General features: G+C 36.6%; 2 protein-coding genes and 1 long non-coding RNA gene across 17 annotated transcripts; 1 reads left to right on the plus strand and 2 right to left on the minus strand.

Annotated features, from left to right (window-relative positions):
- Window positions 1-749: 749 nt before the first annotated feature.
- LOC147506878 (putative receptor-like protein kinase At1g80640) lies at window positions 750-7485 on the minus strand. 11 transcript variants are annotated; one of them, XR_015194015.1, is made up of 9 exons: window positions 7056-7485; window positions 6883-6963; window positions 6454-6553; window positions 5333-5622; window positions 4478-4541; window positions 4276-4384; window positions 3640-3713; window positions 3091-3215; window positions 750-1097 (listed from the first exon to the last, which is right to left on the minus strand). XR_015194015.1 is itself a non-coding variant. In XM_086558923.1 (8 exons), the coding sequence occupies exons 5-8, from the start codon at window positions 4501-4503 to the stop codon at window positions 3176-3178; spliced, it is 249 nt and encodes an 82-aa protein (XP_086415049.1). In that variant the 5' UTR covers window positions 4504-4541; window positions 5333-5622; window positions 6454-6553; window positions 6883-6963; window positions 7056-7475; the 3' UTR covers window positions 750-3175. The 11 variants fall into 11 exon arrangements, 2 of the variants coding, with proteins under 2 accessions (XP_086415049.1, XP_086415048.1); XR_015194014.1 differs by having other exon boundaries at window positions 750-1094; window positions 7056-7483; XR_015194016.1 differs by having other exon boundaries at window positions 750-1080; window positions 7056-7482.
- Window positions 7188-11633, plus strand: LOC147506879 (uncharacterized). The gene is made up of 2 exons (XR_015194017.1): window positions 7188-7328; window positions 7426-11633. It is a non-coding gene; the product is annotated as an uncharacterized LOC147506879 (long non-coding RNA).
- Window positions 11464-16828, minus strand: LOC147506880 (putative disease resistance protein RGA3). 5 transcript variants are annotated; one of them, XM_086558916.1, is made up of 8 exons: window positions 13438-16828; window positions 13243-13321; window positions 12621-12694; window positions 12388-12510; window positions 12158-12304; window positions 11944-12071; window positions 11738-11847; window positions 11464-11647 (listed from the first exon to the last, which is right to left on the minus strand). In XM_086558916.1, the coding sequence occupies exon 1, from the start codon at window positions 16307-16309 to the stop codon at window positions 13547-13549; it is 2763 nt and encodes a 920-aa protein (XP_086415042.1). In that variant the 5' UTR covers window positions 16310-16828; the 3' UTR covers window positions 11464-11647; window positions 11738-11847; window positions 11944-12071; window positions 12158-12304; window positions 12388-12510; window positions 12621-12694; window positions 13243-13321; window positions 13438-13546. The 5 variants fall into 5 exon arrangements, with proteins under 5 accessions (XP_086415042.1, XP_086415038.1, XP_086415039.1 ...); XM_086558912.1 differs by having other exon boundaries at window positions 13243-13351; XM_086558913.1 differs by having other exon boundaries at window positions 12802-13351.
- Between the last annotated feature and the right edge of the window lie 1515 nt (window positions 16829-18343).

Here is an 18343-nt window from a genome sequence, read left to right on the forward strand (position 1 = left end):
TATATCGTGGATTTTAACAGATGCCTCCATGTATAATATCGACACATAGAGCGATATTTCGACGATATATATCGAGTTTTTGGAGGTCGATTTATTCACGATACTTTGTTCTATGGGTGTCCCAACAAATTGGATTGATGGTGTTGCCTTATGCATCAGCTTCCCTGTATACAATTACCACAGCAGACCAAAAGATCAAAATTGAGGATGCTACCTGGAGTTGCAAACTTAACTGATAGCCCGGGGGTGGGTGCACCCCAGAATCGGGCAAAGATGGGTACCCGGGGATGGTCCAATCTTTTTGCGTATCTAATAATAACTATCCAAGCTGCAATAGATGGGTGCAACCATGCAACTTACGTCTTTAAAAGCTCTTCCTTTCATACATTGAAAAAGAAGTTCCTACCAAATTAGGTCACAGGCTTAGTTAAGTTGAGATGGCCACAAGTCCCAGCTCTCCTCATTTAACTAACCCCCCTTTTACAGGGTGATATGACAGACAAAAATGGTGCTTCATAGAGTTATTAACTACACTAGGTATTGACCGTGTCTTTGACACGGGATGGATGACATTTCGAAGTTTTTGGTCTCTAATTGTGAACTTTAAAATCCACATCTTTTTGTGCCAAGGAGAAAAATGTTTTATTGTGATTCTGGCATATGACTCTGCCGCTCCTAGTCAAATTCTTTATGAAGCAATTACCATATACTACACTATACCAACAATTCCAATCATTTAAACAAATGTATACATACGCACATTCAGACAGTTCTATTGCCATTTCTAGACGCCATTCTATAGGTCAATATGTCTTCCAAACTGAAATATCCACATGAAAAATCAAATACAAAGATACATAAAGAAGGTTACATCCAAAATCAACACCTCCATAACACCCTTAGGAGTGCATAATCATAATACAATCTTTTTGTAATGAAAATGTGTCCTTCCGAGATGCATGAAACAAAATATGTATCATGAAATGTGTAGATGAAGTGTCATCCTCCTGTCCTAAATTATTGAAAAGCTCCAACACAATCGCTATGCTCCCTTCAGTTGGCATAGCATGTGTTATGCACCTATGTCAAGCAAGCTACTACTCAAGATTACACTTAAATCAGTTACAATGGAAATTAGGTAGTCTTGAAGTAATGAAATCATTCAGCAAAACTGGCATACAAATTATAGAATTTTGCTCAATTTTGTACAACACATTGACAGCAAAAGCAAGAATATCACCGTATTTGTAAAAGAAATCACTTGACCAGGAGGTATATCCAAATTTCCAAACAGTTAAGTAGCTCACATAAAATATGGGTGTGTCAGGTATTCAACCGAAATTATTTCCAAGACATGGCAGTCCATGTAAGGTAGCTAAAACCAACACACATATAAGGAGGAACATAAAAGGAGGAAGGTACAAACCAACAAAATGTTGATTTCTAATTTCATAGTTGAGTGCCCAATGTCACTTAAACAAAACTAAAATGCTCCTGCCATTGACCATCTATACAAACCACATGTTTTACAAACTAATTGTCTAGAAATGTAGAATTTTCCAGTGACCTAAATAAATGAAATTGTTGGGAAAAAAAAAGGATAAAGAACAAATAAATAGTACAATATCAACAAAAAAATTTGACCACAAAACTTAACAAAATGCTAAGTATTCGCTATAGCTTGACATACCAACTCCCCCATTTATGGACTAGGACTTCCATAGGAACCATTTAAGATCATCAACAACGTCCTTTTTGCTTACAACTTCCAGCCACAACTATAAAGGTGTTTGACTGATGTCCCTTGAACCCTGAAAAGTTACATATGGAGAAACCAAAGACTAAAATCTGGCACCATTTCTAGAGTATTTCCCGACATAAAGAAAACTGAAATAAACATGGTTTTCTTGACCCTGGAAAGTGAGCATAATGTATAAAGCTATACCTTATATACAATGACTTACTCTTGCTCTTGAACACGAATACTTTAAATTCTTGAATCCATCGTGTGTGCTCGGGGTAAAAGCAGATAACTGATTTCTTAGAAGAGCATAATGAATGACTTATCAATAGGTTCATTCATTGGAATTATTAGGAGCATAATGCTTAATGATGACCACGTCTGCGACTCATGAGAATTGCCGGTTCACTATCACGGCTTGTGCACAAAAAAACATCCAACTCTAATATATATAACTTGAAAGGTAAAGAGCAAGGAATCCAAGTTCATCTTTCCTACATCATATACAAAGGGCTACGAAAAAGATGTCAATGAATTCCTCATTTTACGCATTAATCCAAAATATTCCACCCGCAAAATGGAGAATATGAAAGCCAAAACACACTACCAAATCAGACAGAATTGCAAATAACTTAATTTCTACTAACAAATCCCCTGAGCTTCGGTTACAAACATAATCTCCATGGGGTTATGTGACTAATATTAGTGGTAGAAATCAAATTTGCTAAAGACGATAAAAAAAATCCATATATTGTTGAAGATACAATGGAATAAGTCGAGGCATTGATATAGTATGTCTCAAGGATGTGTTATAGGGACTCGTTGCTTTAAAATACTTCATAAATGTATACAACCAATTGTTCCACTATTTTCATAGTAGTAACAAATCCTAATTTATCAACATAAAGTATTGCTTAGAAAAATACCCAAAAGAGACTTTACCTAGCTTGTTGCTCTGAAAAATGATCTTTACAAATGTCACTTGTAGCCAATTAGACTATGCAAAATAGGGGTAAACTGATCAGATGACATATGCAACTGTGATCAAAATAAATGCACAACATGTCTGAAATTGTAATATAGCTAAACCTTAGATTCAACTTCTTTGGAGCAACAATTGTTCTTATTTGAAATTAATAGAAAAGAATTACATCAATTAATATAAAAGGGTAGTCTCAAACCATAAACCTAACAAAATTCATGCAGATCCACAACAGATGTGGTAAACTTTTAATTCCAAAATGACTTGCGGAAAAATCTAACAAATTTAGCTTAACAAATGAACTAAATTTTGTTCGTCTCATAATTGTTGATCTATATATGATCCAAATTAAGCTTCAAAATGGTACCTTGAATGCATGTTGTGCTTTGGAACCAGCAAGTTCCAAAGTCCTCAACCACAAATTAAGACCTTTTGAATATAAAAGAGTCACTTTATTTCCATCCTTTCTTGTAGTCATTGCCAATCACAAACCTAAACAAATAAAAGGAAGTGGAACTGTGTAATTATATAACAGAATGGTTCAAGAAATAGTGTCAAAAGTGCATTGCAGATAACAACAACCACAAAAATAGCAAAACAACACAGAAAGTAAGACCTTATTAGGGAAATTAGTCCAAAATCTGCCCCAAACCTTGTGCCTTAAAGAAAAAATGGAATGGAAAACACAAAGCAATCTGTACTAAATATAGCCCATTGGAATTACTATCTACTTTAAACCAATTCCAGATGCAGGTACACTTCCTAAATGATTTTATAGTGCAACACTTTACACTTTGCATTTCTTTGTGGTGTATACAGAAAAACTAATAGAAATGTTAGTTGAGGAAAAAGAGAACTCCATATGTTAAATGGGTGAGTGATAACCTGTATTGGTGGAATGGAATAGAATGCCAACCTATAACAAATGGAATGTAACAGGAAATTGGGGGTGGCCTTGAAATCCAAATGAGCAAGTTCCAATAATCCATACTGAAACAAATATTTTGCAACACTTTAGACATCCCACATGCAAACTGAACATCCATTCAAACATCTAATCCAAATCCAAGAGGTCAACAATATTATCTAAAATAAAAAAATCATATGTTCGACAACATCAATAAAATACCAAAACCTGACTGCAATTCCAAACACCCAAATTGAACACTCAAATAACATAAATACACACAAAATAAAATAACAATAATAAATTCAACATTACAAACTTTTTCAGCAAAATTGAGTTTGAAGATTATCAAACCAATTGTTTGTCATTTTCCAACTTGCGACACCATGGAAGCCAAAGAGTGATGTAGGAGAAAGAAACCTTTTTTACCAACCGTTTTTGAAATTTGGTCATCTGATATTTAGGGAACATTTTTTTTTTTCTTTAGCCTACGACTACGACTCTAGATATTCCATGTTTCTTTTTATCTTAAACAACCAAGCCCATACAAGATTTAATATCAGAAAATAAAGGTTCACAAAGAAAACAATGTATATATATTACATTTGACAAAGAAACAAAATAGTTAAAATTAGGTTCTTTTACCTTGGCATTGAAATTAGAATCCAGAAGAATATTGGAAGATTTCAGGTCTCTATGTATGACAGGAGGGTTGCAGTTCTCGTGAAGGTATTCTAATCCTCTAGTCAACATCCTTTAACAGAATTCATAAATATTAAAAGCAATGTGATTTACAACGTAATATAAAAAAGGAACACTCTCACTATATTCAGATTGATAAACACACCTTGCTGCATCCAAGGCAATTTTCATATGGATCTCCCAAGTTAAAGTGGATTCATGAGAAGGTCCTACATGAAAAACACGGATGACATTTCCAATTTTTCTAATTTCAATTTAAAAGGCAATAAGATGAAAATTAATACTGTGCAATTGAGTTTCCAGATATCCATTCTGCATCAATTTAGTAATGATATGATAAACCAAGGAAAAAAAATATTTGGATGGCGAATTTTACTGAATAAGTCCACCTCATTTTGTAATTCCAGTTCAAAATTCAAAGAAAATTACATGAAGTAAATAATTAAGCATCAGGATAGATGCAAATGAGAAAAAAATAATTAAGTTAACCTCAGATTCGTTTCTACATCCTGCCCACCACCATTCCTTTTCTTAACAGTAGCAATAAAATTGTTATCAAAGGAAAGTGGCGGGTTTTGTTTTTCTGTTATCGAAGAAAGTTGTTAGCGATAACATTTTCTTAACAACAGCAAGAAATTTGATTTGCTAAGAACAAAAAGTAAAGAGAAGGACAATGAATTTTGGTAGGCATTCAATACATTTGCGCAAAAGCCAAGTACTAAAAAATTAGAAAATAACAATCTACTTACACATGCCTATATCCAAAAAGCATTATTAAACAATTTCAATGGAAGTCTGGCGTACTGAAGTCGGGATGGTATTTTCCCAAAAAAATAAGTGGTGAAATCTCCAATGACATAGAAGATGAAATGGCGACGGTCGTTAGTTTTCCAATATCATTTTCAGACTTTATAAAAGGACATTATTATTAAATCAGCAGGCTTACACATAGATGATGAATATTCGAATATATGAAAATAAGAAACTCTAGGAAAACTACCTCATCTGGCTAATGACCTTTACTGTGCATGTCCACCATGGTGCGATACACCAGCTGATATAACTTCTCCTTGTAAAAATATTTGATCAGGATGTGAAAGGTATTCTAATCTGGAGATATTTTCAATTCATCCATCTTTCTCAGCATCTGCATTACACTCTCCATTTCACCTACTTTGCAGTAAGCCCGAAGCACTGTATTTAACATGACCAAGTCATATCTCTCGTGTCTAGCTTCAAAATCCCTTGTGAGCTGCTTTGCCTCATGTAAAAGCCCACTTTGACAATAAGCTGAAATCATGATATTGTCGGAATAGCCATTTGCAAATTATAGTTGTACCAAAACACAGTTAACAAATGAAATTTCTTGCTCTGCTTTCTTTTATTTATGTACTAACTGAGCAAAATCACCAAATCTCTAAAATCACATTTACTACAATTTTTGAAGGTACATAATAAGACCAATAAAAGTTTTTAAAGAGAAAATAAAATTCCATGCAAATTGCATCATAGTTAACTTTATAAACAGTATGGACTACTAAATCATCTTCATTCATGTTTATCCCAAGATTTCGATGCTCTATGAGGTCAGGAGAGAAATACTTTTAAATAGGGGTCCATCCACTTAAAACCCTTTCAGAAAGATCACTACCGTTGGGCTTATGGATGTTACCTGTTAATTCCATTGGGACCAGAGTCCACAATTTGATTCGTTACACAACTTGGAAGGCAGATGAATGGCCTCAGAAATTAAAATGCACAAACATGTAGATTTAAGAACTTCAGAAGCAAGAAATAGGGTGAAAAGAAGAAAATAAGAGAAAAAAAAAATGCTTAAATTCCATTATTAAGTGCACTTCAAAGATTTAGATACAGTAGCCTGGTATACATTAACCTTCACCCACAGATTTGGAATATCTATAAAATTCCATGAACTTGTTGATACAATTATACATGATAAAAGCTGAGTGTTTATAGAAGTAGCCATAAAGTAGATATGGACTACCAAACCAGGTGGCCAGTAAAAATCCAAGTTAATTATATATAGTATATACAAATATCTATGTGAACTTCTGGTAAAATTACAAAAAAAAAAGGAGTATATTTCAACCGTATACCCACCCGATTTTACATCTTTTGTGACCATTTCATTGAAAATTGATTTTGCTTCATTCACATGTCCCGCCTTTGCAAGACCATCCATCAACAAACAGTATGGCATCTATAAGAAAGTCAGTGTTTCAGTTTAAGTTGGACAACAAACTAAAAAACAAAAAAAATCGAGAGAGAAGAAAAGGGCATCATCCCCTCTGCATTTTTTCAAAATCAGATATTTCCAAGGTACTCAAACCTTAAGCTATCAGAGTAACCCTTAAAGCTATCATTAAGCAACTGAATGGAATTATTCTAGAAAAAATATATAAACAGACAGATTTTGAAATTCTAAACCATTCTAAACAAACATAATAATATAGAAACAAAGAGTTTATATTATACACAAATTCGGACAACTGCTTCAATATAATTACAATATAATAAGCCCTTGCATACCTCATCACGAGCATAGTCCAATGTTTCGAGTTCGAGTAGTAATTGCCTCGATTTTTCAAACAGTCCACCTCTAACATAAACCTTGAGGAAGGTAGTCATGATAATCAGAAGCCATAAATTGTTGAATGGAACTGAGAAAAAAAATAGAATAAAATTTTATTATAGAAACATACATGAAGAAGCTGTTCTTCTGTTTTATGAAGAAGCAATACCAAATCCAAAGCTCAATCGTTGCTCTTTATTCTTGATAAGATAAAAACTTTTGATTAAATCAATTTTGATTGATGTTTGTATATTGATAAGGACGAATTTTGTTCTTTGTTTCTCTTTTTTGATAGAGTCAAAGAAAGCGGTGGAAGTTGTGGACGACGACTTGGAGTTGAGCGGCTAAAAAAAATAGGTGTTGAATGGTGGTTGGAGAAAAAGCCCGGACGGACGCCGGATAGGCTTAGCAGGCTAAAATGGACAGATGGAGAATGGGGATAGGATTAAAACGCGGTACACGGCTAGCTCGCCCACGCCTCTATGTGATGGCGGCTAAAGCTAGGCTTGGCAGTTCAGGTGCGCCTCTTTAAAGGTGTTTAGATTAGATTGGCCTTGGTAATATAATACAGCTACGGAGGAGGGAGCCTTCTCATAATCATTCAACATATTATCCATATAACTGAGAATTTTAAGAAATTAGCACAACGATATTTTCCAATCTGATCTGTGCTGTCTATTATTCAAAATCAAAACTCAAGTCATAACACATTAACAATGCAACGAAGTGAAAGTGTGAAACACAGGTGCAACATAATGATCCCATCACGGCATCCCTCCTTCCACTCCTTCAAAGGTTTTGCACACTCTTTTTTTTTTTATGCAAATCCTAATATTATATATTAACCAAATTAGACAACCATAAACATGCAGTTCGAAGCCATTATACAACTTGGAAGATCTGAATGTCCTAGCTGCCTCCGTGCCCAGGCAGCTAGTAAGTCAGCATCCCCATTGAAAATCCTACTGATCCATTTAAACACAAAAGACTTACTTCCAGACAACAGAGAGTTTATACATTTTTTCATCACCTCCCATTCCCATCTACAGGAGCTTTGATGTAACGCTCCAATGACTTCTCTATTATCCCCTTGAATCACGAAATCCTTGCTTCCTAGCTGCTTTGCCAGAATGGCAGCTACTTCTGCTCCTTCCAGCTCTGCTGCTGCTGCCTCCAAAGCCTTGAAACGTCTGACTGCAGCCCCCACTATACACCCTTCATCATTGGTTGCAATAGCTCCTGCTCCAGCCCATCCAGATTGTCTGCAAAAGGGCCTGCAAAATGGGAAAATCAGAAACACCACTCAGAAAGTCACAGAGATGACATTAGAAACATCAAACATCCTAGAAAATTTAATCCAATTTTGCAGTTTGCACATTGTACGTCGAGGGTTTCATGGCATAAGGAAAGGTCCATGGCAGAAAGAAAAGTGCTACACTACCGCAATTGAAATAACATGATTTGGATGCCTTAATATCAAAATTTCTGCCAATCAAAACATTTTGCACCATCAGAAATTCAGAATACACTCGTGACCAGCTTGGTTCCAGCAAAACTGGAGCATGGTTCACAAGTCAATACATGCATAAGTTGTTCAAAGAGGGCTACTGGTTTACAGGCCATTAGATGCTTAGCTATTTAAAGGAGGGTACACGCCATACAGTTAGGAGAGAAATAGAGTAAGGAGAGACAAGAAACGATGCACACCATGTTTGTTGGTGACTAACAAGGAAAGCAACTTTGTTTGTGAATGTGGGAAGTTGTTTTCAAGGGAGAGACGCAAAGAGGGAGAGTTCTGCAGACCACTTCTTTCTGCCTGCAATCACACGGATTATAAATAATTAAATACACAACACCCGTATCTAGATGAAGAATCAGAGTTCTTTGAAGTTGTATACTTGTACGAAAGGCATAAGAAAAGGAGGGGAGAAGAGTGATTAACATTATGATGCTCATCATATATCTCAGTCACTGATCACACTTGAGAATTCATGACAATACAATGCATCATTTCCTATACTTTTATAGGCATAGCTTATACCGCAACACTAGAAGTTGAATCGTGTGTCTTCCTTAAATGGTATTTTGGCTAGGCTTCAACTGCATTGAGTTCGTTTTGATCAGAAGGTCAGGAACAACATATCTGAAATAAGAAATGCACAAAATAAATGGAAAGAAAAAAATCTCACCTCTTAACTACAGGAGTGAAATCATCCACGGACAGTCAAATCCCAATTAATAGCATCATTCCACCAAGAGCAGGCGCATACATGTCTTTAGATACTCTGTCATTAGTCAAGAGTAAATGTTTTATTTTGTTGAATCCGTCAGTTTGCATGAATTAGGAGTTTTTAGGTTGTGCCTCGTGTTTGATTGAGTTGCTACACTTTTCACAAACCAGGAGAGACATTGTTTCCACTTGGTTTGTATATATACTTGTAAGTTGTATGTGCGTACTGAAAGAATGTGCTTGCAACTGTACTTGAAACTCTCTCCGATAGCAATATTGGAATCAGCAATTCACCGAAGAAATATTATTTAGGAAAGTTTGAAAGAGCTATATTTTACAGTCGTTCCTTTTGCAGCATATGTTTAGGAAGATTCTGTGCAGTTAACAAGATTTAATTGATCACCACCTAATATACTATGGACTATGGAAGATTCTGTGCAGTTAACAAGATTTAATTCACCACCCAATGCAAACACTCCACACTACCATCTTCGGGGCCATTGCCGAGTGGTAATCTATCAACAGAAAGAACCAAAGGGAAGATGAAATAAGATGACACTATAACGCCACACCTGCCAAAAATCTGGGGAATTAGACCCGCTACAGTACTCTGAAGTGTCCATATATTTTGTATGCAGATTAGTTTCAATGCCAACTACGCAATTTATGGTACAAGCATTCCGACTGTAACTGTGATCACTCAAAAATATTGGCGACCTATTGGAAAATGTTCCACATCAGGCAGCTGTCTTATGATTTGGGCCTTGGAGACTAATTCAACACCAACTCTGAAATGTTTTTCTTTTTCTGCAATTCTGCATGTTTGGCCTCATTCACACTATTTACATGCCTCAACCCCAAAATAGTTAGCCTTCCTTTTAGAAATTGACATTTCCTAGTTCCCCAATCACGACCCTTTGCTTCCATCACTCACAACAAAGTTACTTAATGTTCGAAGCTGGCTCAATCTCTCAATGCTTCCTGAATAATTCTCTCTCTCTCTCCAACAATAGTCTTATACTCGTTTATGTATTTTTAAATACACTTAAAGAGAACTACAGACAAAAACCCATAAACAAAGGGAGTTACAAAGATGCATTCTCATAAAAAAGCTAACTAAATTATGCTTCAACTCAGACCAACAAATCAAAGTAGACGCTAACTCAAACAACCTAAACAGCTGCAATAAAAACCCCAAACCAGTTTTCTTGCAGGCTTAGTTAGTTCAAAGTTAACTTAATAATGTTACACAATATAATCCATCTTGCTTCTATGACAAGGGGGGGGGGGGGGAGAATTTAAAAGGCTGCCGGAAAGAGGGACAGAAAAACAATGGCTGTGAAAACCATTAGACTGGCTTATCCTTGAGATGTAATCCGAGATCTTTCAGAATGTACAACAATATCTTATATGCCTTGCAGTGATATTTTTTGTATTTGTTGCTTGAGGCACAAGTTGTTCTTGATCTTATGTTGTCGTGACTTGAGAGGGAAAGGTGCAGTATAAACATATTATAGATTTCTCTTAGGAAGGTTGGATCATTTTTAACCAGTTAGAGGGAGCTGGCTCATTCTTTCCCAGGAGCCAACAATATCATTAACATCAGTTTTATATAGGCAAAGGCGATGACGTTAAATATGTGAGAATTTTGTGTTGAATAGTTGATGATGTAATCCCTTCTTCAAAATTGTACCTGTCGATGAATTGGAGGAGTTCAGCATTCAGTTGTCGCACTATTTGGGTTTGCAGTTTACACGGAGATTTTATTCAACACCCAATGTAAACATACCACACTACCATCTTTGGGGCCATTGCAAGTGCTAATCCATCAATAGAAAGAACCAAAGGAAGATGATTGAACCAAAGGAAGATGATTGAAGATGGTGAATTAGTCCCGCCCGCTACAGTACTCTAAAGTGTCCATATATTCGGTGATGGATTACAACCTGCTGGAAGTTACAAGCATTCCACATCAGGCAGCTGTCTTATGAAGCTATGATTTGTGCCTTGCAGACTAATCAGTTGAGCACTGAAAGAGGATCTGAGAATGCAAACCATTTTTGTGTAGTTAAAATTCTGAGGTAACACCTCCGTCATTCTTACTTCCTCAAGAATCAAGATCATCCATCTAACAGGTTTCATCATGGCACAAATTTCACATCTGAGCATTGCAATACATATAAACCTAACAACTGAAATATGGTTTCAAAGGGTAAAAACCAAGCAGATAACGCACTAAATTTCAAGACTCCACCCCTAGCTAACAAAGCCAAGGAAATACGTAATATCCTTTCATCAATAATCAGAATTACGTAACGGAAATATCCTTTTATCAATAATCTGAAGAGTTTTACAAACATTAAGCAATGTTGCGGCTCTAACTACTAAGCCGTCAACCAGACACAACCCAGCAAACAGAAGACATCCAATGAACTGAACACAGTCGTCCATCACACCTCACTGTCAACCCTTGCTGCCTAAGCTGCTGCTTTCTGCGGATATATAATATTCGTCAGGAGAACAGTCAACTTAAACCAAAGAAAAGAGCCCTCACAATTTTTTATTAAATGTCAGCAACTTACATTAGTATCAAGTGTTTCTAATTTGCTAATCTTGGCAAATATGTTGCAATAAAACTGAGCGTCCTTCTTATTTAACTCCTTTCAAGACTTTATACTACAGCTTCACATCCCTGATTCCACAAAGATTCCACCCCCAACATACATTTAGTCAAGAGACAGTGGACATAAATGAATTAGCCGGTACAATAAAAAGGCACAATACATACCTGTAGTTGGGATCAATTTCAAACGCCTTCTTAATATCGATCTCAGCAAGGTCCAAATCAGCCAGCTGAATGTAAGCTTGGGCTCATGTATACAGTGCCTTAACATTCGTACTCTCAAGTTCTAGCACCTACAAAATTATTATCGCAGCATTAATCCTCAGGCCCCTTGGTTTGATGTGATTTGAGTTGTCGGTATAAGTTAATCCTCAGTTACCTTTGTGCAAAACTTCTCTGCTTTTTAGTAGTCCTTTAGCTTCAGCTTGCAAACTGCATTATTCAGATTGCAGCTTACCTTCAGAACCTTGGACTTTTTGTTTTCCTCTTCACTGAAGTTGGTGTTATACTCAATAAATTTTCCAGCCTGATTACAACGAGATGTTCAGTCAGTTGCAATACAAAGAAACCATCTCTAAAATCATTCGTTCCTACTAAAAACTCTCTTACCTTTTCATATCTTTGTGAAGCCTTAGCATATTTTCCAGCTATGAATGCTACATTTCCTTCCTCTTTCTTCTTACCAGCGGCTTCAATTTTCTCAGGAGTGTTCATGTCCCACGATTCTCTCTCCTAATGACAGAAAAGGATAATTTTAAACTCACTCATACCAAGCACAATGCAAATCCTGTTAGAAAAGTCACAACAAAGACAACCAACTAAGTAAGGTACAAAACTCCCACCATCACCAACGGTAAACTCCACCCTTCAAATTTGGAAACCACTGTACCATCCTCAAGCTGAGCATCATATTTAACTGCAAAACGGACAAAAGAGAAGCAGGAAACATAACCAAGCAATTCCATCTCACTAAAATCAACTAAATGATGCAATATGCAGGTCAATAACAAACCAAACAAATACCCTTTGAATGACAGGTTTTTGTAAACATCTGATAACAAGTTTTCGCAGTTGATCGCACTTGCAAAGTTTCATTTCCCACTAGGTTTATATTAACTGACAAACTACAACATCTACATTCCCCAATAAGTAATTGCCACAAATAAATTATTCATCAGCATCTTTTCTACTGTAAAAGAAGATGTAATAGTAATTTTTAAATACATAATTAAGTCAATAGCTAAATGCAAAGGAAACAAAAAACAACCAACTATATAAACCGAAAACACTTGTTTTTACTTATTTTACGTAGGTAAAACTTCACTAACTGATGAATTCACCTTAAATCATCAGGATCTTTATTTCTAACTAACTTATACAGAGAAAACGTGTTAAAAAATGACCCGCATGCAAACGTAAAAAAAAATGAATGAAAAGTTTTATGACGACAAACTTGAAAAGAACCTGAAAGCAAGATGACAATGTCAGCAGAAATAGTAGCAGATAGAGAGAGAGAATTTGTCCAAAAATCTCCCAGAAGCTCCTTCGATAATAAGCACAACAGATGGCAAGCCTACAGAGATAAAAGATAAAAAGGTTTATTATTAATTGAAAAAAGAAATAATTAATGAATACTGAAATGAAGAAAAAGGGAAGGACCTCTTCTTCTCCTTCAATTGGGCTTCTGTGAAACACCAAATCTTCTTCATGTTTTCGTTCAATTGTGTAATCAAAAATGGAAAATTAATTTTCCGCCACAAGAACTAACTCAGTTTCTGCCACTTTTAATAACTTCGTAATCAACAATGACAATGTTGGGAATGTGGGTTAAGATGCTCCAGTACTCCTCTCTGCTACGTTCTCTGTTAATAATAGGGCAGCGGTAGATTTCCAATTTGCGAAGCATGGTGAGTGGTTTCAACTCCTCTGGCTTGAAATCAAGGAATTCGCACCTCAAAAAACTCAATCGTTGAAGTGACGTGAGTTGGTTTAATCCTTGGGAGAGAGAGGAATGCGGAAGAGAAATGATATCAAGAAACTTGAGGTTGTTGTTGTGGGTGAGGGACATTAACGATTTTGAAAGAACACCTACATCGCCCTCTAATACCACACTTTCAAGCCGAGGAGGAAAAAGGTAGTGCGGTTCCACCTTCAAATTTGGGCAATCAAAAAGACACAAGGATGTAATATTGGACATCATCCTCATCCAAGTAGGGAGCGTGGAGCCAACATAGTCTAGTATAAACAATCGTTCCAAGCTTTCTTTATGTGGTTCCAGATTTTCAAGAACACCTTCCATCCTTCGTATCTCCTCTTTGCTGCTGACGTGTCCAATATCTGGCGCATATTCTCTGTCTCCGAAATATAACCTCAACTCTGAAATATTTTTCTTTTTCTGCAATTCTGCATGCTTGGCCTCATTCACACTTTTTATATGCCTTAATCTCGTAATAGATAGCCTTCCTTTTAGAAAATTGAGATTTCCTAGTTCCCCAATCACGGACCTTTTGCTGCTTCCATCACTCACAACAAACTTACTTAATGTTCGAAGCTGACTCAATCGCTCAATGCCTCCTCGCGGATAATACTTTAGAGCATTAGTGTCTTCAACTTCCAGATGTCTTAGGTTAGAAAGTTCCCCAATTCCTTCTGGCAGTTTGCAAAGATTAGGACAACTGTTAAGCTTCAGTGTTTGCAAATTAACTAGACTTCTCATTGTCTCAGGCAATTTCTTCAGTCTTGCTTTCGACAAATCAAGGTACCGAAGATGTAATAATCTACTCACTTCACTTGGAAGTACTACAAAGTCACCATTATCATATGCACCACTCAAGACTAAGGTCCTAAGACATGTCAACTGGTGTAATGCAGAAGGTACCGACTTAGATGCTTTTACTATCAATGTGCGTAACTTCTTCGCTTCATAGATAGATGGATTCTCTATATCATCAACTGTCAAATGACGAATCTTGTGACTGCTAATTTTCTCATTATTCACCAAAATAGAGCAATCAGTTTTTGTGAGGTACTCGGCAAAGTCATGTACCAGATCATGCATCTTGCATCTGAAAATGTTTCCATCATCGTATTTCTCAAAATCTTGGAAGAATGATCGCATCGCCAGAGCATCAAAATACTCGACACCAACCCTCTCTAGCTCTCTTGCTCCATCAGAGCCGAGATAACCTTGAGCCATCCATAGCTTCACCAACTGATCCTTCTCCATGTTGTGGTCTTTCGGAAAGATTGCACAGTACATAAAGCATCGTTTCAAAACTGACGGCAAAGCGTGATAGCTCAACAGAAGAGCAGGTAAAAAACCTTTTTCTTGTGTTTCCCAAATGTCACTTTCTAATACACCCATCCAGTCTTCTTTTGCTTGTTTGAATCGCATTAGACTTGCTAATGTCTTGACAGCTAGTGGAACACCTTTGCATTTCTTCGCGAGTTCTTGTCCAATTCCCTTCAACCTTTCCTGCTCTTGTTGTGTTCTTCCCCAAAAAGCTATTTGCCTAAATATGTGCCAACAGTCATCATCTGACAACTGTGTAAGCCTGTGTATATAAGTTGAACCGATCATCTTCGCAACTTCCTCGTTACGTGTGGTGACGATGATTTTGCTTCCTCGCTCACCACCATCTAGAGATAACTTCAATGGCTCCCAACAACCGGAATCTTCAGTCCAAACATCATCTAGCACGAGCAAAAACTGCTTTCCCTTTACGGAGTTGCACAAAAGTTTGCGTAGAGTTTCACTCCCAACCTCACTTTGTGGATTTTTTCCAGTAGCTTGCTCAATGATTTCTCTTGCAACCCTTATAAGATCAAAAGGTTCGGAAACACAAACCCATATTTTCAGCTCAAAAGTGGTCACTATAGTTTCTTCGTTAAACACTACCTGCGCAAGAGTTGTCTTACCAAACCCGCCAGTTCCAACTAATGACAAAATAGGTACATGAATCCGAGTTTCTTGTTGACTAGTCTCGCACAGCAGCATGCTTAGTATCTTTTGTTTGTCGAAATCCCGACCATATATATCCATTACATCCACACCAGAGTTAGTAAGTTGTCGAGGCTCCTCCTCATGGCTATGACTCTGAACGAGGCTTAGTTGATCCCTGTTGAGAGCAATCACATCTAGTCCTTCTCTTATGCCTTTAATCCTATGAGCAATGTCATGGCGTACACTAACATGTTTAAAACAAGCACACATAGATAACAAGTAGGAACGGACCCTATTGGTAACGTGAGAGCCATTGGCAGAAATGAGAATTCGTGAGTTCCATTCATCCAATACATCATCTGCATCATACATCACATCTTCGAGCTGTCCCAACCAAATCTTTACTGCACTATCATGTCTTGCTTTCTTTTCTGCATCTTCAAGCACTGCTTTAACCAAACGGAGCTTAGTCTCGAGGTTTTCTAATTCTTCACGAACCCCCACCACCAACCGCACCTCCTGTTCAATTTCTATTCGGATGATTGAGGCCAACTGGTCCACGACAGCAGAAAGTATCGCTTGAGCCATGTTTTTTATGAATCAACAAAGAAGAAATGAGGTACAAGAAGCTTAGGCTGCTCTAGTAGATTTTGTAGTGTGAAGACTAACAATGCAGCTCGAACAGCTTTTGCAAGTCAAGTCCACTGCTGTCCTCATCATTTTACAAGTCTTTGCAATGTGAACTATCAAAGCAAACGCATTATTGATGTGAGGTTGCAACACGCATGTGGAAGTGGGGACTGGGGATACCACAAAAGTCAAGACTCGATGGCACACCAAGGGACGCTTTTGCAGCTGAATGAATGTGTATAATAGCGCCATTGGACAGGATACTAAAAGAGCAACTAGGAAAGTACAAGTAACTTGTGGATACCCCTTAATTTTTATTTTCTTCTTAACCCCCCTCGGTAGTCGTCGTGAGAAGTAATAAAGGAATTTATGGCAGTACTTCGTCACTTGGAGCAGACCAGCTATTGCTTGGTTCAAGATGCTCAAACACAGAGTAGTGGACCTGTTATATTGAATGTAAAGCATGGTAACCTGTTAAATCATAAGAGTGCCAGCATCAAAGGAGGGGAGGGAATTACTATTGCTAATGTTAACCATCACGCTAAAAATGATCACTGCCAGTATACACACAGCTTTGAAATAAACAAAAGTAGAACTGTTTTAGCTCGTAAGAATGTTTTGCCGTGGTATACGACATAGGTAAACCACTGTTTCTAAGATACCATGGCATATGGTTATACCAAATCCTAAAATCTGTTTTGGACCGTGGTATCTAATAGCATGACCAATCGACTGTCTAAACCACTAAATTTAAACATCCAACTCTAAAATAATTCTAATAATGGAGATGTGTAAAAGCACTTTTAGTTTGAGTTTAAAAATGTGTAAACACATGTTTAAAAATGAAAATAATTTTATACATTTTAAAACTCAATTAGTTCTAACTGCCTACTACTTAAAAAATGGGACTACATAAGTTTTGCATTCTCATTATTTTAAACAATAAGAAGTCAACACCACTTGTTATTACATATTTTGCAAAAAGTTTCCATTGGTTCACTATTGGATGTGTTTTCTTATTTACAGATTAAACTTATTGTGTAAATTTCTTTTAAAAACACATGTGGCTCCTATGTGGAGCCTATATGGGTGTGTAAATTTACACAATCCATTGGTGATGCTCTAATAATTTACCATTGGTTTCCTATAAACCGTGTTATTAAAATTCTACCGACCGTGGTATATGTAGTGTGACGTGTCCGAAATCCAACTCCAACTCCAACTCTGAAATATTTATCCTTTTCTGCAATTCTGTCTCCATTAGCCTCATTCACACTTTTTAGATGCCATAACCCATCAATAGCTAGCCTGCCTTTTAGAAATTTGAGATTTCCTAGTTCTTCAATCACAGACCCTTTGCTTCCATTACTCGTAACAAACTTACTTAATGTGCGAAGCTGGCTCAATCTCTCAATGCCTCGTGGATAATAATTTAGATCATAAGTCTCTTCAACTTCCAGATGTCTTAGGTTAGAAAATTCACCGATTCCTTCTGACAGTTTGCAAAGATAATAACAACCGTTAAGCTTCATTGTTTACAAACTAACTAAATTTCTCAGTCTTATGCAATTCCTTCAATTTTGTACGCGACAAATCAAGGTACCGAAGATGTAATAACCTTTCCACTTCGCTTGGAAGTACTTCAATGTCAAAATCACAACTCAGTCCAAGGTCCTAAGACATGTCAACTTATGAAATAATGCAAGAGGTACTGACTTGGACAATCTGCCTACTAGCGTGTGCATAATTTCTTCGCCTCATAGATAGATGGATTTTGTATAACATCAACAATCAAATGACGAACGTTGTGACTAATGATTTTGTCATTTTTCTCCAAATCAAAGCAATGGAATCAGTATTTGCAAGGAATTTAGCAAAGTCATGTACTCATGCATCTTGCATCTAACAATGTTTCCATCATCATCTTTCTCAAAACTTGGAAGAATGAACGGATAGCCAAAGCATTAAAATACTCTACACCGCGCAACTTTT

This window comes from Coptis chinensis, chromosome 4 (assembly GCF_015680905.1).
Source record: "Coptis chinensis isolate HL-2020 chromosome 4, ASM1568090v1, whole genome shotgun sequence".
In the NCBI taxonomy this organism is placed as follows: domain Eukaryota; kingdom Viridiplantae; phylum Streptophyta; class Magnoliopsida; order Ranunculales; family Ranunculaceae; genus Coptis; species Coptis chinensis.

Bases quoted from the DNA above. Each gene is read 5' to 3' on its own strand.
- LOC147506878 (XM_086558922.1), bottom strand. From the start codon at position 4,503: ATGAAAATTGCCTTGGATGCAGCAAG. The intron at 4,385-4,477 runs GTGTGTTTATCA...ATTCTGTTAAAG, and splicing joins ATTGCCTTGGATGCAGCAAG to GATGTTGACTAGAGGATTAG. The intron at 3,714-4,275 runs GTAAAAGAACCT...TATTTGTTTCAG, and splicing joins ATTCTAATTTCAATGCCAAG to TATGGATTATTGGAACTTGC.
- LOC147506880 (XM_086558916.1), bottom strand. From the start codon at position 16,309: ATGGCTCAAGCGATACTTTCTGCTGTCGTGGACCAGTTGGCCTCAATC.